Raw genomic sequence first — 27,417 nt, forward strand, 5'->3', positions numbered from 1 at the left:
CGAAGTATGGCTCAGTAGTGCCATCCTGGCTGAAAGGAGGCTGCGTGGTATTTGTTTTGCTGGTGACTGGCTTTGCAATCCTCAGCTGAGAGGGGACAGTCTCTGCCACCCTGGCGAGCAGCTGCAAAGGCACAACCCAAGGGCTGACCCTCAGTCGCTGCGCTTTGGACGGCCTCCGCAGCACAGATGGGAATCCCTCTCAAATGCTGGTGTGGACAAGGATTTAGGGGACTGAAGAAATACACAGAATCACAGAGTGGTTTGAGGTTGGAAGGGACCTCTGGAGGTCATCTAGTCCAACCGCCTTGCTCTAGCAGGGCCATCTAGAGCACATTCACCAGGATCACATCCAGGCGGGTTTTGAACATCTCCAGAGAAGGAGACTCCACCACCTCTCTGGGAAACCTGTTCCAATGCTCTGTCACCCTCACACAAAAGAAGTTTTTCCTCAGGTTCAGGCAGTACCTCCTGTGGTTCAGTTTCTGCCCCTTGCCTCTTGTCCTGTCACTGGGCACCACGGAGAAGAGTCTGGCCCCATCCTCTTCAGGTACTTGTACACATTGATCAGGTCACCTCTCGGCCTTCTCTCTCCAGCCTACATAGGCCATGCTCTCTCTGCCTTTCTTCAGAGGAGACATGCTCCAGGCCCCTCATCATCCTTGCAGCCCTCCACTGGATCCTCTCCAGTAGCGCCATGTCTCTCTTGTACTGGGGAGCCCAGAAGTGGACACAGCACTCCACGTGAGGCCTCCCCAGGGCTGAGCAGAGGGGCAGCATCACCTCCCTCCACCTCCTGGCAACACTCCGCCTCATGCACCCCAGGATAACGCTGGCCTTCTTCGCCACAAGGCCACACTGCTGCCTCCTGCTTAACTTCTTGTCCACCAGCACTCCCAGCTCCTTCTCTGCAGGGCTGCTTTCCAGAAGGTCAACCCCCAGCCTGTACTGGGGCAGGCGGTTGGTTATTCCTCCCTAGGGGCAGGACCCTCCACTTGCCTTTGTTGAACTTCAGGAGGCTCCTCTCCGCCCAACTCTCCAGCCTCTCCAGGTCCCTCTGAACAGCAGCACAGCCTTCTGGTGCGTCAGCCACTCCCCCCAGTTTTGTATCATCAGCAAACTTGCTGAGGGTGCGCTCTCCCCCTTCGTCCAGGTCATCGATGAATATGTTGAACAATACCGGCCCCAGCACTGACCCCTGGGGGACACCGCTAGCTACAGGCCTCCAACTAGACTCTGCGCCACTGACCACAACCCTCTGAGCTCTGCCCTCCAGCCAGTTCTCAAGCCACCTCACTGCCTACGAGGATGTGATGGGAAGACAGTGTCAAAAGCCTTCCTGAAGTCCACGTAGACAACATCCACTGCTCCCTACCCAGACACCTGTCCCATCAGAGAAGGCTACCACATTGGTCAAGCATGATTTCCCTTGGGTGAATCCATGCTGACTACCCCTGACCACCTTCTTGTCCTCCACATGCTTAGTGATGACCTCCAGGAGGAGCTGTTCCATCACCTTGCCAGGGATGGAGGTGAGGCTGACAGGCCTGGAGTTCCTTTGGGTCCTCTGTAGTTTCCTGGGTTCTTGCCCTTCTGGAAGACTGGGGTGACATTGGCTTTCTTCCAGTCCTCAGGCACCTCTCCTGATCTCCAGGACCTTTCCAAAATGATCGGGAGTGGCCTAGCAAGAACATTTGCCAGCTCCCTCAGCACTCATGGGTGTATCCCATCAAGGCCCATGGACTCGTGGATGTCAGGTTTACCTAAATGATCTCTAACCCAATCCTCTTTGATCAAAAGAGAATCTTCCTTTCTCCAGCCTTCCTCTCTTGTCCCCAGGGTCTGGAATTCCCGAGGGCTGGCCTTAGCAGTAAAGACGACATTCAGCATCTCTGCCTTCTCTGTATCCTTCGTCACCAGGGCCCCTGCCCCATTCAGCAGCGGGCCCACATTTTCCCTCGTCTTCCTTTTGCTACTAATGTATTTGAAGAAGCCTTTCTTGCTCTCCTTGATGGATTAAAGTCCAAACAGGCCTTGGCCTTCCTCACTGCATCCCTGCAAATTCAGATGACATCCCTATATTTCTCCTAGGTAATCTGTCCCTGCTTTCACCTTATATAATCTTCCTTCTTCTGTTTGAGTTTTGCCAGGAGTTCCTTGCTCATCCATGCCAGTCTTCTGCCTGTTTTGCTCAACTTCCTGCTCATCGGGATGCACTGTTCTTGAGCTTGGAGGAAGTGATCCTTGAATATTAACCAGTTCTCTTGGACCCCCCTTCCTTCTAGGGCCCTATCCCATGAGATTCTTCCAAGAAGGTCCCTGAAGAGGCCAAAGTTAGCTCTTCTGAAGTCCAGGGTTGCGATCCTATTCATTGCCTTGCTTCCTCCTCACAGGATCCTCAACTCCACCATCTCATGGTCACTGCAGCCAAGGCTGCTTCCAGCCTTCACATCTCCAACCAGACCTTTCCTGTTTGTTAGTGCAAGGTCTTGCAGCATACCTCCCGCCACTGGCTCCTCCATCACCTGTGTCAAAAAGTTATCCTCAATGCTCTCCAGGAACCTCCTGGATTGTTTGGGCCTTACTATTGTTCCTCTAGCAGATATCAGGGTGGTTGAAGTCCCCCATGAGAACCAGGGCCTGTGATCCTGAGGCTACTTCCAGCTGCCTGTTAAAGGCCTCATCTATTTCCTTTTCCTGATCAGGAGAGCTGTGGCAAACACCCACAGAGTCACCCATGTTAGTCTTAATCCTTACCCATAAGCTCTCGACCTGCTGCTCATCATCCACTGCTAGGCAAAGCTCATTACATTCCAGTTGCTCTCTCACATAAAGGGCAACTCCACCACCTTACCTTCCTGACCTGTCTTCCCTAAAAAGCGTGCAGCCATCCAAGACAGCATTCCAGTCATGAAAGCTATCCCACCATGTTCCTGTAATTGCAATGAGATCATAGGCCTGTGATGGCAGAGAGATCTCTAGTCCTCATGCTGTATGCGTTTGTGTACAGGCACTTCTGAGAGGTATTCAAGCATGCTGCTTTCCCAGGAGGAGTACAAGAGCCTTGTCGCTACTTCCTTGGCTGTACGCACTTTCTAGAGGCATCCCCACTAGAGCCCTGTTTTGCTGACTGCATGGTCTCTGTAACTCTGCCCTTCCTCCATCTTTCCTAGTTTAAAGCTCTCCTTACCAGGTTGGCCAGCCTGCTGACAAAGATGCATGTGCCCCATTCAGCAAGGTGGATCCCATCTCTCCCAATCAGTTGTCGATCTTCAAACAGGGTCCTGTGATCACAGAAACCAAAAGCCTGTTGCCAACACCAGCAGCGCAGTCAGTTGTTCACTTTGAGAATCTGCCTGCTCTTCCTCCCATCCTTCCCTGTCACTGGCAGGACCAAGGAGAAAAAGATCTGGTTCCCCAGGCCCCTGACCACCATCCCCAGAGCTCTGAAGTCCTGTTTGATACTTTCCAAATTGCCATTGGTATCATTAGTGCCCATGTGGAAGAGCAGCAGGGAGTAATAGTTGGATGGGTGGACAAGCACTGGCAGCCTTTCCATGACATCTCAGATCCGAGTCCCCAGCAGGCAGTAAAGCCTTCTAGACAAGAGGTCAGGTCAGCAGATGGGTGCCTCTGTCCCCTGCAGCAGGGAGTCACCCACAACAATCACTCACCTCTTCTTCCAGTTGTTCCTGAACGGCACAGGTCCCATCAGCTCAGCTCCTCCTCACCTTGGAGGGCACTGAACCTGTTCATCAACTGCAAGTCTTCAGGAGGAGGAAGAGCCTTTCTCCTCATATGAGGAGTGATTTTCTAGCCTTCATTTTCTTCAGAGTTATGGCTTACAGTTCCACACAGTACAGAGCCCACCTGCATCTTCACTGCTGCGGGGGATTGAGACTCTTGAAGTGGTAGGGTATCTGAGAATATCCTATCTCACGTTCATCTTCTTGGATGCTACGCAGCCTGCTTACTTCCTCCCGTAACTCCTTTACCTGGCAACACAACTTGTCAACAACAGCATACCTTTAGCAGAAAAGAGGACTGTCAGTCCCAGCCTCGAGAGGCCTCAGGCATTTCCTGCAGCCTGACACCTGTAGGACTGCATCCCCTGTCAGAAGCTTGGTCAGGATGCAGCCTCCGACATGGCTGACACAGCGACTCCAACAGCTACTGGGGAACCTGCTCTGCAGCATATCATAACCATATCTGAGGAAGAGAACACTACTGTGACTGGAGATGAAGATGCCTTCTTGCGCCCTTCTGCATGAACTGCCACGCAAACCACTGTGTCCGTTTGCTGCACTCTAAGCCTGGCTCTAATATAGGTCTCTCCCTAGCACTGACTAATAGGGTGCTTGACCCACTCTAATCAAGGGCCAGCTGGAACAAAGGCCCCAACTCCCTCTGATCACAGGCAACCAACAGAGCTCATGAGCAGCAGCTACACCTAGCTAGAGCTTCCCAGAAGTTAAGGCCTCCTGTAGCTGTCCTTGCCTAGCTCTTTCCTGTCAGCAGCAAGCACCCTCCAGTTCCTCAGAGGATCCCCAGAAAGCCCCCACCACTTCCAACAAGGTTCTCAGAAGTTCTAAGCAGAGCCCAGACACTGCTGCATCTGTTCACTGCCTCCATTAGCTGCCTTGGATATCAGCTCACTGCAGTGCCAGGTGCATAAAGGAGATCTCCCATCTTCCACGATATTTCTGCAAATATGAGGAGAGAGAGTGGAAGGCTGACAGAGGGGGAGGTTTAAAATCATAGTGGAGGTGAAAGTGGGGAGCTTTCAATGTCTTCTCTAGCTTAACTGTCGTTCAGTTCATACCAGCCTTGGCTTCTGGATATGCAGCTCAATACAACATAAGCCCAAGAATAATGCAAGAAATTTAGCTGTAGCAAGATGTGTGCAACTAAAACACTGGATGCTGTATTCAATACTTACAAACAGAAAAAGCACAACTGCTCAGAAATAGAGTCTATACATGAAGAAATAACTTTGGATTGATCCAAATTAGAAGTTTACTAACACTTACTGTCAAATCAAAGGATTCAAAACATTCGCTACTATTCCTCGATTGCTTCTCTGTAAGGCAGGCTTTAAAGGGTTTTTTTTCGTTTGTTTAACCCAGAGGGGCTAACCTGTAGAAGAGAGTCAGCCACCCAGTTTAAAGTTGGATCCCATCATAGGATAGAATCAGTTATGAGGAATGAACAAACTCATACAAGAGATTTAAATACCACTGCAATATTACCAAAAACATCAGCAGTAACAAAGATAACTCTATCATCAAAATCCTCAGCTGCCACGGCAGCCAGTGGGAGAAATCACTGACCAAAACAGCAGCATAGTTTCTGTATTATATCTAGATGTGAGGTCACTACGAGAAGACAAGGACAAAGATGATATTTTGGTTACTTCAGTTCAGTCATCGAAGGTGGGAGATTTTCTATTACTCTAATACAGGACCAGATGTTAACAATTAGTCTCTGGAGCAGAGGGCTGACACTCCTAAAGCCACATGTGAGCGTACTTTATTGATGGTGACTTTGGGAAAGTATGCTGAGTTTTCCCATAGGCTTTAACCAATAGGGAAGATCATACTCTAATCCACACCTATCACAGACTCAACCTGTCTCACTGCCAAAAAAGCTTTGTAAGAAAAGCTAGCTAAGGGGAGAAAAGCTAGCAGTTCATTACAAAAGAATTAATAGTTACTCACTTTCCTCTCCTTTCCCTTTATAAGGCTGATGTTTCAGCACAGACCAACCACAATATAAATATCACATAAGATGAAAATTTAGTAAGTGCAGGAAGACACCTTAGGTTTAGTAGGCTACCAAACACGGAAAACGCTTTGCTAAATAAACTTCTACTTTGATAGAAATGAAGATACATTCCTCTACCACCTTCCACATATCAAAGATAAAGTCTTAAAACAGTCCACCTCATCTTACAGTGGACATCGGATTCTCTGTGCTTTTATAGATCTACAGCAATGCACACTAATATAAAAAAACACATTTATGTGAAGTAGTTTTTGTAAATACACTTGACAGTGTCTACATGACTTCGATGCCAGTGGCCCTTCAATCGAAGCTTAAAAACCTCTATCCGTTCTTCCCTTAGAAGCACACGGCTTGTCTGAGCATCACACCACGTATACAGCTTTAGTAAGAGAGTGCTATAATGGCAGGACAAGACAAACAGACACAAACACCCCTCTGCCAGCCCTCAAAGGAGAGGGCGAATCTGCTCCGACCTCAACCTACCTAAATTGTAACAGATTTGCATATGCCCCAAAACTTATTTTTCAAATAAGCACTCTTTTCACTTCTTCAGCTAAGATGTGATCGGTAAACTTCAACCAAAAAAGAACTTTTTTTTTTTTTTGGGGGGGGGATGGGGGGGCGAGGAGTTCCTGAAGATATAAGTATATAAACTACTCCATAACTGAGAACCTCTCAACATTTGAATATTTAATACACAAATGGTCAGAGGAACACAGTAGCGTCTTCTGGTACCAAAAGGTATCCATATCTCTTTGCATCACAAAATGTTATACATAATAGCTCATAAAACAGAACAAAATAGTAGATCTTTCTTATATTTACACTGCATTTAACGTTGGCCTTTAAAATTAAAGCTTCGTTTTCACACATTTAAATTCAAACACAGAGACCACCTTTTAACCAAAAATAAGCAACTTTGGCAAAAGAACTGTTTAATAATCCTACAATTCTGAAACAACCTACAGCATTTTTCAGATCTTCTGTAAATACTGAGAGGAACAAATTCATAAGGGAAGTGCAAAAGGTTAAGTAAAGATTGCAATAGCATAATATATGGAGCTTTAAAGGATTTATTTTACTTGTACCAGCACTGGTGAAATTTTATGAATTTCACAGACCTGTAACTGGTGCTCTGTATTCCCAAGGACTCTGAACTATAATTTTCTAACTCCCTGCAACATTTTATAGAGAGGAAACAACATGATTTAAAGCATACATTCATTTCCAGAAATTTGAATTCAAATTTTGCTTAGGTCACAAATGAAATTAGTTCAATCCTACAAGAGGCTCAATCTCCTGCACCTGATGTCCAATCAGCTTCAACAGGGGTGGATACCTCTGCATGCCTTATAAGCTCAGACCTTGTGTTTGCAGGGAAAGAACTGCTACAAATTTAACATTCAATAAAAATCTATTTACAACTGCAAAAATATCTCCAAAAATAGAGCGTAACTTCAAATTTCTGACTAGCTAAGGCATGCTGAAGATGTCAATCAAAACTACTGTTGTAGAGCACCAGCTCCTGTTGTCATAGTAAGAAACGTGTACCTGCACTCTGGCTGCTAAAAACAACACACACACACACACACACACACACACACACAAGAAATGGTGAATTTAACTTTAGCAGTTTTCACTTACTTTTGTTGTTGCTAGGCATTCTGCAAGCGGGTAGACTTCATTTGTTATTTCATTTTATTTTTTAATTTTTTATTTATCTGCATATATATATAATGAATATAAATTCTAGAAATAAATATATTTATATAAAAACACATATGCACACAGAAATTCAACACCTATCAAGACAAATGTAAGTTGTTCTATCCAAGTTTTAGGTCTTACAGCCCTAAGTAAGGGATCAGTCACCACATGAGGAAAACAAAAACAAAACAAAAACACACAAGCAAACCACACACAGAAGTAGTGAAATAATCTCATTTCTTATCTAGAGAAACTGTAATTGAAACAGCAGATTACCACACTTGCAAATATGGAAACATTAGGCCTTACATCAAAGACTGTGCTACTGTAATAGATTTTTCTTAAGCCATAATAGGGCCTAGAAAACTGTCTGCTAACTGGACAGGTCATTTCAATACATGCACAACAGCAAATTAGCCATATACTAACACCTGTGGAATGCTTTTCTCTTCCCAGATACAGTTCATTTGTAGTGTGCATTTCTGTGCAATTAAAAATACTCAAATAGTTTAAAAACCACAGCCTTAGAAACCATAGCCTTCTCCACACAAAGGGAAAAGAATTATAGTTGTATCACTAATTTCTATAGATTAGACATGTGCATACTGTAAACCAGAAATTAAGCAAAATTAAACTTGATGGCTTCAGTGCAAGTTCTGCTGACAAACAAGAACTAAATGTGAGAGTATTTTCAAATTATTTACCATTCAGATCCTTGAGAGTTTCTAACTTATTATGTACATTCATGACACGTTGTTATGTCCTATTTGAATATTTGTCTGGCATTGATGTAGCATCTTTTCAATGAAGTCGAGCACATTATGCTTTTTTTAGATCCATTAACTTTCTTAATGTTGAGTATGAGGGGAAAAGTGAGCTAGACAAAACAAGCCAGAAATTGTTGCTCAGAAAAAGTCAAACAGAATGTTGTTTTTAATCCACCAAATTGTTTTTTCCCCCCAGCTAATCCTTGTGTTATGCTAATTCTAGAAATAAAACAGGTAGTTTCTCCACAGACACGTTGACAAGAAAAAAAAAAATCTTTAAGCAGGTATTTTCTTGCTTTATCAGAGATGACACCTTTTCTAAAGTTTTTTTTTTCCTTAACTTCATTTCCAACTACAAAAACAAAATTTTCCCTTTCTTTGTATTTTTTTTAATTTAGCTATCCTAGCCTTTGTTTATTACGTTCCCAGGTTAAAAACAAAAATAATCTCTCCCCAGGAAAATCATTTAAGTGTGGCGAACAGTCATCCAAAAAAGTCACTCTTGAAATAAATGCATGTCTGCTTCTATCCTCATAGCAGCACACGACCCAGCAGTGATACTGCTGAGCGTCACGCAGTGAAATTTTCTTCTTCCGCTTACATATTGTTTCAGATGCGTTTATTGTTAAACAGTCCACAGAAGAACTGTTTTAATAAAATCTACCATAGTTATTTCCATTTACTCTCACATCAAATTCTGTCCATCCCCTTGACCAGACCAGTAACAGCATTGACTAGGAACAATTGTTTTGTTACTCATTACAGCAACGTGCCTTACACTTATTGGAAATAAAATTCTGTTTATGTGAGAAATCAGCCTTCCCTAAGGGAAGGGCTAGGCTCCCAGGTGCCCTATAAAAACGTGTCCCAAAGCAGGCAGGAAACACTTTGTCTCCAAAGAGGCTTTGCTTTTGCTACCAGACGGCATCAGCGTGGTGAGCTCAGTCACAGGCGAAGCCAAAACTGCTGCAGCCGAAAGCACCGAAAGGGACATCCCATTACTGAGGGCATCCAGGGCCAGACCGTGCTCTTAGCGCACAATGCAGAAATAAACTGTGAGGCAGGCGACCTCCGTGTGGAGCACTCACCTTGTACCTGCGTTCCTGGGGTGTTGGAAAGGCAGCACCCCCAGAGCAGCGCAGCTTTACTGAGCTCCCTCTGTCCTGCAGCACAATCAGATACGGATATTCTTCTGGGGTGAGGATTACTTTTAAGTCTATTGCTAAAATGGGCATGGGAATTAAATCGCATAATGTGAAAACATCGCTCCTCACTGCCAGGGCTATAGAAACTATGATCGCGTAAACATACAACATTTAAGTTACTGTAGATGTAAAATCAGATTCATGTTTCTGTTGACGAGGCTTTGTCAACACAGTTATGTAAAACAGATGAAAAACCTCACGTGAAGCAGGAAAAAATGGTTTAAGTTTACTACAATGTTGTTCCAGCAACTGCTGTTGCATTTTCATATGCAGGTGTCCCCAAAGAGCCTGATTGTGAAGCCATTACTTGTATAAAATTGTAGTTAAACCTCAAACTACAAACTGATTTGAGGGCCCACTTTCAAAATTAAGTCAAATTACCTTTGCAGGACAAAGTGTCAGCAGTAACCTTCCTAATGTAATAAAACTGATTTAATCAAATATATATCATGGAATTTCTTAAATGTATCCTCAGTAACTCTAAAATAAAATCCAATATAAGAAGGAATTAATGGATTTTTTTATTCTAAATTTAAGGTAACCTGAGTTTGAAAATAACTTTTCATAAATGAGAACCAAATCATTTAGAGACTATAAAACATTTAATCTTTCCCAAAATAATTATCTATTTGTCTATAAAATCAGTTTAAGAGAACATACTAGTCTTCCAGTTAAAATGAAAGCAGTTCTTCTTATTGTAGAAGAAGCATACATATGTACATATAAAAATATAACACAAATTAACAAGAAAAATGTGTTTCTGGAAATTACTAACAGATGAGTTTTAAAAATATAAAAACCTTGTTCTGACTTCATTAGAAGTTCTGACAGGAGACAATTGCAAGATCGAGTCCACAGAGATTTTATTTTTCCTGGTTGTGCGTTCACATCTGCAGCAACAGTAAACAAGATGTGTACACATCAAGGATGAACTCGACTTCATAGGAACGAGCCTAGGAGAAACTACAGGTCATTTATTTCCACTAGTCAGAACGAATATAAAGGACCATCACAAGATAAAGCCAAAACACCTATTCTACTAAGAGGTACTGCAGCAAAACTGCAAACATTTCGAAGCTGAGAAGACCTTTGACCTCATTTGCTTACAGAACGGGACAGCAAAGCAGGAGAGGAAAAGGTTTGTGTTTTGGATGCACAAGGGAAAGCACAGTCTAGGAAGACATTACTAAACCTACAGCAATCGATCAGACATTGTCTGAAGGCAAAAATTCGACATAATGATATTATGCATGCATTACAGTTTGTAGCTGAGTTATTATACACTGATAACCACTCATTAACTTCAGAGTGTAACAGACACCTGGCAGGCTATTTCATGCCTCAAAGAATTTACAGCAAAAGGGAGAGAGGGAAATGTACAATGCAGGCAATTTTGTATCTGGAAAATAAAATGAATAATTAAAAATTTTGTTACCTTCAGGCTGTAAAGTGGATCGACATTGAGATGTCCCAATACAGGCAGATTTTTAAACTGATGCCAAATCCTTGTGTGCTACTGAGCAGGAAAGCAAGCATAATCTTTCAATTAATAACAGCTGCTAGTGAAACACTTTTTAGTACAAATACTTTTATAATTAAAAACTGCATGAAGCCATGGAAATGAGTAGCAGAAAGATGCTTCACAAGCAGCCCCGACTGCAAGGGTCATAAAATAATATGTGTACAGACAGTTACAGCTTTTAAGACTCCGTAGGGGAAGGTTAAAAAGATGTGAAAATTAAAAATTAATAAGCCTACAGTACAGTTGTTCTAAACAGACAAATTTCCAAACTTAAAATTCCCATGGCGATCTCTAAATAAGGACACAGAATTTGGCTCCATAATTCTTTCTGAAGCATTTGGGAGCTCTGTAAATTATTTCATCTCGCCCAAAACACGACCTACACAAGAGAAATGCTGGAGGAAAAAAAAGCGACTAGAAGCTGACAATAGCTCCCCCTCCCCTAAAGCAGAAAGCCAAACAACACTATATATTGCGCATATGAAACACTGACATTGCTATGAGCTACCTGTTCAAAAGCAGAACACGTTCCTGAACCTCAGGAGGAACTCAATTATCAGAGGACAAGCTGATGGGTCAAAAACTCAGCTTTGAAACAGGATATTCAAAATCCTAGGTAATCACCTCATTACTCAGTACTGACCATTATACCCACGGAAGTCTAACAACGCTGATGCTACCGTGCAACCTGCCCCAGGCTCCCCAGCTAAATGCCCAGTTTTCAGTTTTTGGTGCTTCCAGTTCACAGCTCTCTTGGTCAAATAAAGTGCCCAGCTTTCTCACGCCCAGCCCCATAGCCAGCTCTGTCTACACCAGTTTGCATACAAGCTCTTAGAGAACTTTTCCAACAAGAAATCCTGTTCATTTAAAGTGCTTTTATCCTCTCCTTAGGATGCCTCTCAACTTCAGTAAATTCATGTCACAAACAGAAAATATGAAACACTTTCCGGACCTGTATTTTCCACTTCCTCCTCATTCTTTTTAGATGCTCCCACGAGTCACAGAGGGGCCATAGCCTTGTCAAGCTGGTGGCGCTCTGTGGAGAAAAAGGTGTGTATGTATCGCCTTCTTGCAAGATCTCTCTGCTGAAATTTGCACACATACATGCAAAACGTGAAAGTATGTTTCATAACCCTTCAGTAAACACACCATACATATGTTGCTACTTTCGCTTCCATCTGCTTAAGCCTCTCTTTGAGCTGGTAAGTTATTAGTCTCACAGTATCACCGGTAGCAGATCAATATTTAAAAAAAAAAAAAAAAAAAAGACAGTCTTCCTTTATGATCAGCTTTTTTAGAACTATTTTTCCCCAAAAAATACCTAATATCATTCCTGCTCAGAGTAGCTCTCGAGGTTACGTCTACTGAACTCAGGTAAACAACGTTTCAGGCTGACATTTTCTTTAGCCTGTTGTAACGCAGATTCTCCTGGCCCCTTTTGTGTTCTTCTATGGTACCAGTTAAGCATCTTTTTCTCTACACGTGCACTTTTTCTTGGCCTAAGGACAAGTAGGTTTCACAGCTTTGGTAGCTGCAAGGAACTGTTTTATGATCTAACACAGAAATATTCCAACCTGGGAAACTGCACAAGCCATAAAATTTCACAAAGCAAAGCCTTCAGTTCTGGCTGAATTAGGACACATTTTAGCCATGTTAAAAAGCTCTGTTAATTTTAAATGTATGTATAAAACTGTTGGTGTTGGACTTTTTCATATTCATACTATTAAACAAATTTACAGCAGATATGCCTGCTAGTGTTTATAATCACTGTTCAACACGTTCAAGTGGGCTACAGGCCAAATATTGCCCTCTAGGTAATATACAAACATATATTAAAATTTTTTCTATTTTATATGTTGTCAGTAACTTCTAAGCACATGGGTCAATGCAACAAACGTCATCCATCTCAGATCGATAAGCAATGGAAGACCTTATTCAAATTCAGAAGAAGCCAGTGACAAAACAAGAACTTTAATCCTCCAACTACATATCTAAATTCCAAGGCCATCCTTTACCTGTTGAGCTCCTCATACATGCATTAAAATTTACCTACCAGCTGAGAATATCTTCAGCTTTATACACAAGCAGGACATAAATTAAGAAGGAGGTGAGTGCTGCCATTCTTCACTTGGACTGACCGCGTAATTCTAGGTTGTTTTGAATGTCTGGACCCATGAGTGTACAGAGGCGCTATAAAGGCTTCATCTGGTGGCAGAAAGCAAGGAAAATGACAACTGATCCCTATGAGTGAGAAATCTTACGATAGCCTCTTCAGATAAAAACAATGAAACCAAGTAAAGTGACACGTAACACTGCAAAGGGAATTTCTATAAAGATGGCAAACAGGAACAAAAGGGTAAGTGCCTCCTGCATTGCAGGAAGCACACATCACACAAATAAAACTACTTAAATCCCAATAATTTCCCGACCAATGAGAAGTTAGCTGAATATTTATTTCAGCAAAAACACACACGACCACCTATATGCTTATCTATATTTAAAATAAATTTGTTAATCCAGAATCCTATGAAGGGGACATTAACTCAGCACAAGTAAATCCAGCCAGCATTATAGTCCATGTATTTGCTATAGGATTCTGCACTCAGCACACTTTTTAGTAGAAAGACAACTCCAATAAAACAGCCCTACCCCAAATTCCCACAAAATCTTCAGAGGTCTCCAGTTGTTTTGCAAACAATGCTCAGCATGTCAGCACTCATGTGAACGTTTCATTGAAAATCTAATATAAGCAGTATTGGCTTATCAGAACATGAAATAAGGTACTGGCCTCATAAAATACTTAGTGTAACTCAATCAAAATGACTGCCAAAGCAGCAAAGGCCATTAAGGGACAGCAAAACCCACATACGAGCAATATACAGACTGACTGCATGACTAATAAAATGCTAGACATCTATTAGCCATCTACAAGAAGAATAACTTCTTGTAGTAACTGGGCTGCAAACTAAGAGCCTTTACAACTATCTTGCTGTTATTAGGCTTGATGCGCGTTGCTCTTTTTGGTGCTAATTAGCACAATTCATCTATTGTCTCAACCAAGGAAAATGACATTCTTCAACTAAGAGATACTATTCTGTACTTATTTTGGGGAATAAAACCAAAACTACAGAGGAACTCTATAATTTCTTAGCAGATTTTATTTTAGAAGAAATACACTTCATTGCTATATCTGTTTTACAGCTGATGTCATATATATCTCGAGTACATTATTGCTCAGCTTGTTTTTTTTTTTCCCTCCTTGGGCAAAAACTTCAGATAAATCTATCATCACATTGTTGAGTTTCATACAGTATTTTAAAAAACTGTTCCATAGCTATTCCATCTGTTGTACATCAATCTCAACTAATGAGACAGTTTTAGTATACTAAGTGGATAAAGATTTTAAATAACTGAGTAGCCAGTCCCATTTGCTAAAACAACATAGACACTTACGAACGTGTATCTCTGAAGAGAGATAGATATAGATATATATATAGCAGATTTCTGTGCCACTTCATTTTTTTCAGGTTTTAGTCCATTTCTGCTTTTCCAGAAATCTGGACTTAAATACCTTAAACAGCTGGAGGACTTGCAGTCAATGCACCACAGAAATCAAAGCAAGCTATACAAAGCAGAGATTCACATCAAAACTCACACAATACTTAAAATCCATGGATCCAAAGTCTGATTTTAAGAAAATCTCGACTTTTCTAAAAGGAAATTCAAGCGCAATGCACTAGCCTGGTACAAGCCTTTCTCATCCTATACCATGTCCAGTAAAAATTTCTAGGACAATCACCTGCAAAGTAGCTCCTGACACACACACACACAGTGGCGTCCTCACACACAGAGGATATAAAAGTGTCCCAAGAACGTGTGGAAGAAAACACAAGGAAAGGCAAGTTGCAACAAAATTTTTGAGGTAAAATTTTTGAGATACACTTCTATATGCAGCAAGAGTTCCTCAATATACCACTTATCTCAGGAGCTGCAGGTGCTATTGCTGTGACATGGAATAGAAGCCAGGCCACAGCAGGGAGAGGTAGAGGACCTGTACTTTGTCGTATCAGGGATAAGGCTGTCACATTTTAAAAGAGGACAAACAACCACATCAGACACAGAAGCACAGCATATCCACAGATGAGCAAATGCACTGTAGCTCCAGCAAGCCAGAGCCAGCCAGTCATTTGATATGGATCAGGCACCCAGAGGGAAACAGGCTAAGTAACAATTCTCGCTGGGGAAGCAGTTTTCACCTTCATCGTACTCCTTTCTTCATCCACTTAAAGCTAAGGTCTGGAGGGGCGGAGGGGGGACATTACTTAGCATTAAATTTAATCCTTTTTCGCTTTGCAGGAATTGCACCCTGCGGTCCTTTCAGAACTACTCAATGAATTTTTTTAAGACTAACCCAACAAGGAAGTCTTTTGCTTCAGGTTTTGAGAAAAAACACTTTCACAGAAACGTCTCTATGTTGGTATGTTGCATCTTCGCAGCAATCCTTCCTAGGAGCTTGCCTCCAAAGGTAAACCGTCTCTCCACTGTGATATTTGGAAACACTGTAGTCGACAAGTACATTGTTAGTAAAAAAGTAAGTACTACTGCTATAAAATGCAACTTAGGAGTCTGAAAAAAATATCAAGATGGCCACTACAGTTTCAATCCTTATGTTAAGGTGACCTGCTTTCAAGCTTTTCCTCACAAATAAATAAAAGCAAGTTTCTGGCCTTAGGTAAATGTGGAATCCATTGAGTAAAGGTTTTGCACAGGTAACACATAACACAGTTTTATTTATTTCACACTCAATATTTCCTAAGAGATAAATATCTTTCTTCTTCTAGGACTATGCTTCACCAAAAATCTTGTCTGAATTTCTTCCCCCTATTTTATCATGATCCTTCCCACTGGCAAGAACGTCCCTGCCACAGAAAGTGTCTTTTCTGATCACTAGCACACCTTCTTAAGAGTTGAATGAGCCAGACATTATTCATTTGAATTTTTTAAAGAGCCTTATAGTTGATAAAAGTGTTTTTAATACCTCTTCTTTCACAGTGATTACCTTTTGTCCCTTTTCTGCATTCCTAGATCACATCCATTCCTAATCACGCCCTTTTAAGAAGTTATGAACGCACACTCCTGCTTCTTCTTTCCAATGCTGACAAGCAGCCTACGCGTGCAGCACACTAAACCTGCAGGAATGCTCAGGCAAGCCCTCTCCCAGTAAGGTCAGAAGTTGCATTTCCTATCTGTTGACTGCAGGATCAGGTGCTCTAATACACAAAGGTTAAGAAAATAGTTAACTTAAAAGCATATTCCTCCTTTAACTCCATTTAAGCTGGAACAATCAAGCTAAAAACAGAATGAATTCTGAGCTGAGGGTAGCTGGTAGTTAACATGATAAACAGGAAAGCGAAACATTTTATGAACAGAGGATTATGCCTTGAGTCAGCATAGGAATTATGCTCTGTGTTCAACTAATTGTTCACTTGGTTCTTTCTCTACAGCCATCAGGACACCCTTGGACAAGATTCAAAATTTTACCTTGGGTCTCTAGAATCTCCTGTTCAGCTGCAGAAGTGCACAGTGAGAATTATGACTACAGGCATTAGGCATAGCCCTGTCCATCAGTACAATCACTGATAAAAATAAAGTCAGCAGAAACAAGAAAACTCAGGATTCAACTACACAATCAAGACATTAGAAAGCCAAAACGAGGATTTTTTTTTTTTTTTGCCGTAAGAAACAACTGAAGATTTCTGTATAGTTCCTTCTACTACACTGAAGCTAATGGTAGGAAATGCTTTTAGGGAGTAAAATGAGGAAGTAGTATATTCACACACCAAATAAGCAACAAAGCTGGCAAAGGGGAAGCAAAGGGAGCGTACAGTAAGCACAGTAAAGACTTGAGGGACTTCAGAATAACCTCCCCTTTCAACAGCTTCTCGCTAACGCATCAGGTAGGCTGTCACACAGATCCATACCCTAAAATTTTACATTTTTCTATTAAACCTTCTTTTCACAGAATCACAGAGTAGTTGAGGTTAGAAGGCACCTCTAGAGATCATCTGGTCCAGCCCTCCCACTCCAAACAGAGTCAACTGCAACAGGTTACTCAGGACTGTATCCACTTGGGTTTTGGATATCACCAAGAATGACCCTTTTGCTTTCTCTCTCAAAACCAAACGTACCTGGGCTAGTCATTCTTCCGTTTTCTTCTGCACACTCTGTGGTCTCCCTTGAGCCATCAAAAGTAACAGGAAAGTAGTAATATTGTATATGAAAAAACGGATGCAGAACACGAAATCCAAAACAAACAGAAGCGCCCCTCTGATCAACATACACCAGCTCAGGTAAAAAGCTAGAAGCCAGTTACAGGAACTTTAAATTTGTGTTTATTTTAAAAGAATGCATTATCCTGCCACATGCCACTGCCATGTTTAAATTTGCTTGCAAAGAAAAAAAATAAAATAAAACGTAAAATTCAACTTGCTTTGAGATCACTCTTGTGAGTAAAAATGCCAGGTAATTTCACCCAATTATGTCCCATTCTGACTACCGCATCACCTTTCTCCCATAGCATCCATATACTTTTCCAGCTTATCAGGAGTTCCACCTTGCCCACCGTTCCTAATTTTCAACTCTTCCACTAGAGCCCTCTTTTAAATTTCACTATTTCAATTTCCATACAGCCCCCATTTTAAGTTCATAGGCCATAAAGAAAAAAGCAACATGGAAGGAGAGAATACCAACACATCCTCCCACTGTATCTAGACATCAACAATATTACACTACTTTGGAGGCTTTTCGCAGAAGCATTTTCCCACTTTCCTCCACGTTACACCAGTGCCACAGAGCAACGACCCTGAACTAAGTCCATAACGCTACTCTCTTTTAAAGCTTCCTCAGGACGGAGATTAAGAGGACACATGGCTAGACAGAGTACTAGGGAAACTGAGGACAATTGGTAACTTCTAATTGGTAACTTTTCAAGCACCTGTACTAACAATGCCTGGCTTCTACGACAGCGCTGTACTTTGTGGTCAAACAACTTTCACTGTCTAACGAGAAGCAAGCTCTGGCTGAAGCTTGTCCTGCAACGGAGGCATTCGTAATGTCTCCCACATCATGGTGGGACAACAAGGTGTTTAACAAGGATTAGCTCTTCTGGTAACCATTCTCTCAGGGCATTTATTGGGTCTTTCTTTTCTCCTATATGGCCATTTATTTTCATTAAACTTCTAGAACATTCATCTACTGTGAACCCCATGCCTCCACTAAACTTTCATGAATTAACCAAAAACTTCAAAACATGAATAGGCAGGGTGGACACACACGACAAAAATTCTGTAATTCTCGCCTATGTTATTTTGAAAAGTTCAAAATAATTCTTGCATCTGGTTATGCACAAGACTGTAGGAGTTTCAAGAGAGAACACTGCCACCCCATGCACTATACAGTCAAAAGCACAAAGTGGCCTTTGAGTACAATTACAATGGAAGTTACCACTAACAACAAATTCCAGTGCCTGTGGACAGGATATCCTTAACAGTTCTTAAATAATTTACATTTTAAAAAAATGCTCTAATGCAGCATAAAACTTCCAGTGACTTGTGCAAAATGGGGAGGGAAAAAAAAAAAAAAAAAAACCACGCACACACACACCTCTCAGGAGATATCTGAAACTAATTTTGTCACTACATGGTATATTAATTAGCCAGAAGCTATCCATTTTTTAATTACTTACGTTTTCCCTCATAGCACTAATTTTAATTTTGTACTTGCACAATTATAATTTACACTAAGAAAATTAATACTAAAGATAATCCAGTTCACAAACTTATTTTGGTGGGTTTATCATTTACTATGTTCAGATAACCTTCCTGTGGAGAACATTCAGTTTTTAAAAACCAGTAATGGTATCGGCTACACTATGCAGAGAGAAAAAGATAATATCATTTGTGGATTTCAGATACGTAATAAAGCCTAAGTTCAGGTTTACCAGAAGACTGCAACTTAAATTGTCAGTCACAGCTTGACAAGACAACAAGTTTGCAATAATACCTTTCAGATTACACATCAGTATCAGCATGGGAATTGCAAATGCAAAATCACAACAGGGTAAGATCTTATTGACTTTTAAAGCATGTCTAAACTTAAATTTTCATTTTCCATAAATGATAGACACAGCAAATAAACACAGCAAATAAAGTTGACCTGAGAGAATTTATTTTCAAGGATGCCTGTCCCTTTCCCAATTCTACTCTTATACTATTAACAGAAGCAAAATCAGATTGGCAGCAGAAGGCATTAGCAGCAGCCTCAAGACTGCAAAGCAGGGCAGGAAGGGAAAAAGGACGCAGGCAAGGACATTACACCCTTCTGCCTGAACCAAAGGCGAAGAACCTAAAGGGGTAAGGGGGAGGGCAGCAAGGGCTGAAGTATCACCCAAAAGGAAAAGAGGGGATGTACAGCAAGCAGAACCTGAATTCCACTCTCAAAGCAAACCTACCAAGCAATATTACTGATAGGGACACAGAAAACTCTCTGGCCACCCAAAAGGGTGCTGTGAGAGAGGCAACAAACAAAACCGGCGGGCAGGCCCCGAGGACTTCATATGTGGTACCCTCGAGTACCACACCTTCCTCCTCCTCCACCTTTAATCTGCCTCTGCGCAGAAGGAAAGGAAGGTCAAGTCCACAAACGTAATTTCTAGTACAGGCTTTATCCCTCTCTACCAGTTTATAGCCTTTTCTAGAGGAGATCCTGTGGGACAGCACAGCGACAGCCCATTCTCTTCACTCTTTCTTGCAGAGGATTTCCTTGGTAGCACACGACATCGGCAGGGAAGCCCTGTGGCGTTTTGCTCCAGCTGGCATTAGGATAGAAACAAGCATTTCCATTTTTCCTCTTTTTAAGGTTACTTCACCCTCCGCTATCACAGCAAGATGACATTACAGGGGGAGTATCAAAAAAAAAAAAAAAAGGTTTTTTAGGGTGTTAGTTGCTCAGCTGCAGATAAAAGCATTTCTCTTATTGGTGTTTTGCGATTTCTCTGGTCTTGGGAAATATTCTGACACATCTACAATGAACCTGAAACTCTTGATACTTTACATAGCTCACATCTCACCTATGATTTTGTTTTGTATCTCTTGTTAAGTATAGTAGCCACAAAAGATGTATCAAGAGATAACAGCATTGTACTTCCATTCCAAATTATGTGTTAGAAATGCTAAAAGAAGTTATAGTATGTAATTCCCATGATTATCCTACCTTGGAAACCCAACAACTTATTCTATTTGTTATGCCACTTCCATGGTAAAATTATCACTAACCAAATATAATTTGTTTACACTCTTCTACTTCATATGAGATTATGCATCTTTAAAGCTACTAGAAGCCTGCCTGGAACTCTATCACTGAAGTAACATAAAAATCATACCATACATCTTGCATGTGTTATTGCCAATAAACTTAAACATGACAGGGTATCAAGTCAGGTTAACAACTTCTAATTCATTGTGTGATAGATGGGAGTTTTATTGTTTTTTGTTTGCTGGGTTTTGTTTTTTTACAAGTTTAAATGATTAAAAAAATCTCTTCTGTTACTCCAGTCTATTAATAATCCTGAAAATACAGTAGCCTACATAAGAAAGCTTTTTATATAAACAAACTTAAAATGGGGACTTTTTATTGCTTATTATGTAAAAAAAATTACGACTATAATAACGATCCTCATCTGACAAGAAATCATGAAAAGTTGTCAGGTGAAGAATATATCATCAAATACTACATTTTTAGTATTCCTATGGAACAAAATACAAACATACCAGCAACACCTTGAAAACGTACTATTTTGTTGCTCTAGAAGTTTAAGGCTAGCATAGTTTTGAAGCTATCTCTATACGACGTAGCACTAGAAGTATTTTTCAGAGATAAATTCAGAGACTGTGGATGCCACCCCGTCACGTGCTGCTGGAGGCCTCACACACGCCAGGCTTCTCCCTGCGCGCAGAAAGCACGTCCCTTAGCTCACGTCTCCCAACAGAACAACACAGCTGGGAGCAGAGTGCTGAGCGTGGAGCACTCTGCTAAAGGAAATGCTCTCTTTTAAGGCATTTAAGGGCATGTCTGAGCACCATTAGGTGGATTAAAGCACCTCCATGGAGAAATCCCCATGGCTACAGAGCCAGAACAACAGCTCCTCTCCTGTCCAGCTCCTGCAGCTGCCAGAGAAAAAGGTCCACTTAGAGGGTTAAGGGCTTGTGGTCCTTACACAGAGCTGCACAAATGCAAACCAGGGCCACAGGGATATGAAGGAGCTTGTGACTCTCTTTCTGAACTGATCCCAGCTGCTGCTTACAATATTCTACTACCCAGTTACAACGTAATGGTCTTTTCCTATCTCAAGGATGCTGTTAAGCCAGGCGCTCCACACAAACAATGGTAGGCTGACTGCCATCATGATAATTAAATTTAAAAAAAGGCAAAGAACTCATTCCAGAGCGCGTCTAAGCTGAAGACACAGTACTGAACATAGGAGAATGTCAATTTAGCTATTTTTTAAGCCAGATGAAGCACCACAAGAACCATAAGCTTGCTACTCTATGCTTAATGTTTTAATTGCCCAACTATTTACCCAAATTCTTGGTTATGTTTCTTAGATTGCAGTAGCCTCTGCTGCCATAACTAGCTAACAGTCCTAAATGAGGTATTCTCCTCTCTCTAGATATGTTGACAGAAGCTGTACTCATGCAGAAACACTTATTCATGTTTCTTGTCGTTCTGCTACTGCAGTCTAAATGGCCTCTCATCATAACCACAGATGAAACACTTGTCTATTAGTTCCTTGTCTATATATAAACGTATAACGAAATGAATATTTGAGAAATATATAACGCATCTCCTTCCTTTAAAGGCATAAATAATATATAATTTGGAAATCGGCTAATATTACCTCTCTTTGCTACTTTCTCCAAGACATAGGTTCAAGAAAGTACTTGCTTGTTCCCAAACGTCAACCAGGACTTAAGTTTTCCTGCGCTGGATTCTTGTAAAGTACGTCAAAATACAACACATCACAGAAGCGCTGCTTAAAAAAAAGAAAATAAAACACACACACACCCACACACACAGTATAACTGACTTCCATACTCATTTTAACCCTCATTCTACAATAGACTGGGTAAGTCCACAATTTAAAACATAACCCTTCATCTCCTAGAATCCAATTCAAAATCTGAAAGTCAAACCAAACTCCTACCTAAGCACTGCCATCGCTACCAAGAATTTTGCAGGAAATTCAATCAGCAAGGCTGATTGAGCATTGAATACACAGAGGAAACAGGTCTGCCAAGAATTAAGATGCCCCTTTTGCATTCACTTTTCAGGCAAGGAACACCTTTAAAAGCCAAGTCAAGATTTAACCAGCTGACCAAACTAAGTAACACCACCACATAAAATGGACAGCCTGATCAAAACAAGGGTTGATAAAATCAGTGCATGCAAGCAAATTTGGCAATATATTTTCCTGTATTAAAAACTAGTACTGATCAGGGTTAATATGTTAAACCAAGAAATAACTGGCTCCATCCAGATTTTAACTGAACCTCTTTTCTGATCAACTATGTAAAAGCAAATTCTAACAAACAATAAGATTTTTCAAAAGTTTAAAACAGTAACAATTAACGGCAAAAAAGATCCCAAACGTAAGCCTTTTCTCATATACTCAAGGTTTAGGGTATAAAGTTGAGAACACCAGTGTTTTCTGATGTGACACCTATAACCCCATGTAACATTTGTGCCAGAAGTCTAAACATGAAAACAATTCTCAGATACTCCCGTGTTCACAGTACTTTGCTATTTTAAGGAAATCATAAAAATTTCAGTCATCACATCCACTTAACTAAACTAACTGCAAGTCTGGCTTCTAACCCTGGCAAGACAGTAGAGACTGTAATAAAGAATAAGATCATTAATCACCTGGATGAATAAAAACTCTGGAGAAAGAGCAGGCACTTCCCTTCCTGTGAAGGGAAAGTCAGTCTTTCTAACCTGCAGGAGTTCCACGAGAGCATCAATACACACATGGATAAAAGGCACCCAGTGGGCATAACACATTTGTGTAAAGGCTAAAAAAGCTAAGTAACCAGGGCCTGGAGAAAATGTCCTTTAATAAACTGATAGCTGGTTAAAAGATATAAAGAAAGAAGTGGGGGTGGCAGAAGGCTTTTCAGAATGAAGGAAAGTGACAGAACCCTCCAGGACCAGTGGTAATTTTCTTTTCTCAACATCTTTATCAATGTCCTGCAGAAGGGGGGGGGGGGGGGGAAGTGAAACTCCCTATATTACAGATTAAATTAAGCTTTCCTTACAGAACTCAACCCCCTGTTATGTAAATCTGCATTAGAGCTGAACTGCCACTGAATCCACCTTAAGAGGTACTAAAGCATGGAGAAAAGTTATATAGAGCATCTTTGGTTAATAGAAGAGGGAAAATCTTTTAAGTTGCTTTCCCCAATGAGTTTGTTGGGGAGAGATGCTGGCCATCCAGATCTTGCCATAACTCCACAAAAGCACAAACAGCAGGATTTCAGCAAATTTGGAGTACTCCTCCTAGTACTATAGATACCTCTTTACAAAGGGGGTAAGATGATGCAACACAATCTCATGTCTTCTCTCAGGACGTTTACTCCATGGAAACGCAAACTGCCAACTACAAACACTGTTGTTCTTTATCAAAAATTATATTTCTGATCAAACCTTGACTACGTGTCGTACTTCAGGACAGTACATTTTTGAATTGCTAATGGGATATAATTCAAAACAACTACACTACCTGCTATCATTATTAAATCAGTTATAGCAGATAATTTTTGCCGTCTATAAAAAACCTACCATGAACACATTCATCAGAAAACACAGAATTATCTCCAAAGTAAGAAAGCACAAAAGGAGAGACAGTTACCAAAATCCACCATCTGGTCTACATACCTTAGCAACAACGAGCAAAAGCTTTAACTGATGCCAACAGCGCAATGAGGAAGGGATGTTAGAATTTCTATAAGTAGATGTACTAACTATGTATAGAAACACTTTAAATTCACAGTAATTCACTTTACTTTAGATATGGCTGCACAGAGGACTACTGTGTTAGCCAAGCATCTCTTGAGTCACAGCAGCAAAGTCTGCCACCAAGCAGCCTTCCTTACCCTGCTTCAAGATCTCAAACCCACACTGGAAGGACTCAACCAAGGTTAAGTCAGCAGTAAAGCAAGTTTGTGACCCCAAATCCAGTCTAGACCACTCTGCTTCTCAGCACGCAATCCAGAAATAAAAGATTCTGCACATCATAACCAATCTTCTTGCGTCTCACACAGCCAAAAGCTGCATCCTACTACACTTGGTAATAGAAACTGGGAGACAGAAATCAGCGCAGAATTGCATTTTGTAATAGAAAACCTCAAATACTAGCATCTAATAAGGCTGCTAAAACACTAGAACAATTTCAAGCACAAGACCAGTTTGGCTTGGTTTTGCATTTATGTTCCTGTACTGCCACCTGCTGCCACTTCAGCAGGTATAGTTCTCTAAATTTATGTTAAGAGTTTAAAAAAACAAAACAAAACAAAACCCTATGTGTGGATCTACACATTTCATTCATTCTGCAATGGAAGCTAGTCTGGTGAAAAAAATTTATTTCCTTAATTTAACTTTTAATTTGATATCATTATTAAAAAAGGACAAACTTTCAAATGCATAACCTTTCACAACCTATCAGTTGGTAAAACTACTATGTCTCCCAACAAACCTTGCCCTGGTTATATTTCTTATAATGCAACTACCATTCTCATTCCAGCTTTTGCTGCACCCATGCTGCCCTCTACAATCTCTCACTAGTTGAAGCTGAAAGGGAACAGCCAGTCACCACCACCAGAGCCCTCTGAAGTCGAGAGTCAGACTTCTAAGATATAGGATTAGCTAAAGATCTTTTTTGTTGTTACTTTTTACCTGCTGAAGTTAGATGCAAGTGTGACCTGGCATACGCTGTCAAACTCCTCCCAGAGAAAATAAGGTTCGAAAATAAGCATTATTTCTTTAAATAGAAGCCGAGAACCCCTGTAAGGATATGACACTAGGCTCTGGTGGGAATATAAAAATAATCCCAAATTCTGCTGCAAACCGGGCTATGACAATCAATCCTGCTAGAAAATTAGTTAAAGGTGGAAAATAGACACTCATGGGTTTGAGGATTTTTTTTTTTTTTAATAAACACAGAAAGCTACTTTGGGTTTCTCCACTTTCACTTGTTCGGATTTGGGGGAAGAACAAAGGTGTTTATTCGATGCGGGTCGCGAAACCGTGTGGTTCCTTACAACGCATCAGCACACCCCGCCGGCAGGAAACTCGACCACCTCCCACAGCGCACCTCCTTCAGGGGCAGCGCCTGCTCTCGGCTGCGGGTGGCTTTAATCTGCGCCCCTTCTCTCCCCCCGCCCCCAAAACGGGGGGCGGGGGGGGGGCCTGCAGGCACCGCACCGCTGCACAGCTCCGGCTGGCTAACAACGCTGCTTCTTCCTCAGAAACGCTGCCGGTGCCTAACTCGTGGTCGCCATCGCTACAGGCGGCCAGGACAGGGAGGGGGTGGAGGGGCGGGAGGGTTACCCGCGCCGCCACACGGCTGGGGCGCTCGCCACCCTCGCGGCCTGACCCGGGCCGCAGCGGGCCGCTTCAAACGGGGCCGGCGCAGCCAGCAGGCGCCCCGCAGCGGCGGTGCGTTTCCGCCGTGAGCCGTCGGCCCGGCCGTCCCGAGCACCGCTGCCCGCAGCGCCGACCCGGACCCGCCGCCCAAACGCCGCTGGGCGGCTGCCGTTTCCACCAGGTTTACGGACTCGGCCACAACAAGCGGGCACCTCCCGTCACCAGCGCGGAAACGCCGGCGTGCGGCCGCCTCACGCAGCGGCGGCTCTCCCCCAGCACGGGGCGGGGTCCAGGGGAACAGGAAACGGCGGAGTTGCACGCGGCGTCCGTTAGCCCGGCCGCAGCCGCTCAGCCGCCTGCCCCCGGTGCCCGGCGGAAGGGGCGGCGCGGCGCCCTCCCCGGGGAGAAGCGGCCGCCGCACCCCGGCCCCGACCCCGACCGGTACCTGCGCAGGCAGCGCTCGCAGATGCCGCCCAGCTGCTCCTTGGTGACGACGTAGGCGAAGGGCTCGGCCCGGTAGAGCAGCTCTCCGGGCCGCACCCGCCTGAGGCAGCGGAGGCCGCTGCCCTTGCCCGGGCTCGGGAACTTCTCCAGCGCCGCCGTCTCCATCGCGCCTCCCTCCCTCCCGCGCTGCCGCCGAGCGGCGCCGCGGCCGTTTCCCGCCCGCCGCCACGTGACGCGGCGCCGCCGCCGCCATCTTAGCGCAAGGCAGAGCCGCGGCGCCCCGCACTAGGGTGGGGGCCTGCGGCCCTGGCCGGAGCGAGGAGCTCGCTAACTGCAGCGGCGGTGGGCAGTTACAGGTAGGGAGGATGCTGATTTTTCTCCAGTTCTTTTCAAAGAGCGTGTGAGAGAGAACATTTCTGGTCATCAATCCTGTTAAAAAAACAGATGGGAAATTCTACAAAATGGCCTTTGGCACTTAAATCTTACGCCTTCAACAGCCCGACTTCAGAAAGAACTTCAAGTGATAATAAAGTTTAAAGTGCCGCGCTGGCCATATTCAGCACTATTTTTGCTTCATTTTAGTGGTCACCCAGCCTTAACAAGTGACACAGAGGTGGAAACAAATTACAATAGTAAAAATGACATGAGCGTAGACAGAGTGGGAACTCTACAATTTTATACAGAGTAGAAGTAATGAAATGACCTGGTTGGGCACCTCCCAGGGCCGTGGGGCAGCGATCTCCAGTTGGGGCCCAGTTGCAGCCTAGTTGCCAGGCCAGCAAAGGGGGAGCCTGCCAGGAGGGTCGCGGGGAACTGAAGCGCTCCTCTGTTTTGTCCTCCATGTGCTTGAACGTAGTCAGGTCGTTGCATCTTTCAGTGCACTGCGTAGGAAAAATTGTACGCGTTTTGTGGCGCCCCTTCAAGGTTTGCTAGTGACACGCTTCTTCACAAAGATTGCATTCAAACAGCCTAGGGAAGTCAGATCCCCTAGGCAGGGGCTTCACCAGATATACACCCACTCGCTGTAGAAGACTAGGTGCTTTTCCGTTCATTGGCTGCGCGTTACTTGGCGTAACTGAAGTATTGAACAGCTGGCTCACAAAGGAACAGTTAGGGCAATGATTCTGCCAAATACCCTCACAAAACAGGACATTTGCCTTATGAGTTGGCTTCTGGATCCATTTGTGGATATCGCTGTGCTCTGATTATAAGCAAGCAGTGCTAGATATGGCCCTGTGCTGTGTTCTAGCTCCTTCGGGTTATCTGGGGAGCAAGTGCTGCACACCACCTGCAT

General features: G+C 42.7%; 1 protein-coding gene across 3 annotated transcripts in view; it reads right to left on the reverse strand.

Annotated features, from left to right (window-relative positions):
• SMYD3 (SET and MYND domain containing 3) overlaps positions 1-26,379 on the reverse strand; it is a 441,959-nt gene extending 415,580 nt beyond the window's left edge. The window contains exon 1 of one of the 3 annotated variants that reach the window (XM_068939324.1): positions 26,125-26,379. In XM_068939324.1, coding sequence (XP_068795425.1) covers positions 26,125-26,288 — 164 coding nt within the window. In that variant the 5' untranslated portion in view covers positions 26,289-26,379. The remainder of the gene's footprint in view (positions 1-26,124) is intronic. The other 2 variants (XM_068939321.1, XM_068939323.1) reach the window with 2 other exon arrangements.
• Between the last annotated feature and the right edge of the window lie 1,038 nt (positions 26,380-27,417).

Source organism: Struthio camelus, chromosome 3 (assembly GCF_040807025.1).
Source record: "Struthio camelus isolate bStrCam1 chromosome 3, bStrCam1.hap1, whole genome shotgun sequence".
NCBI lineage: Eukaryota > Metazoa > Chordata > Aves > Struthioniformes > Struthionidae > Struthio > Struthio camelus.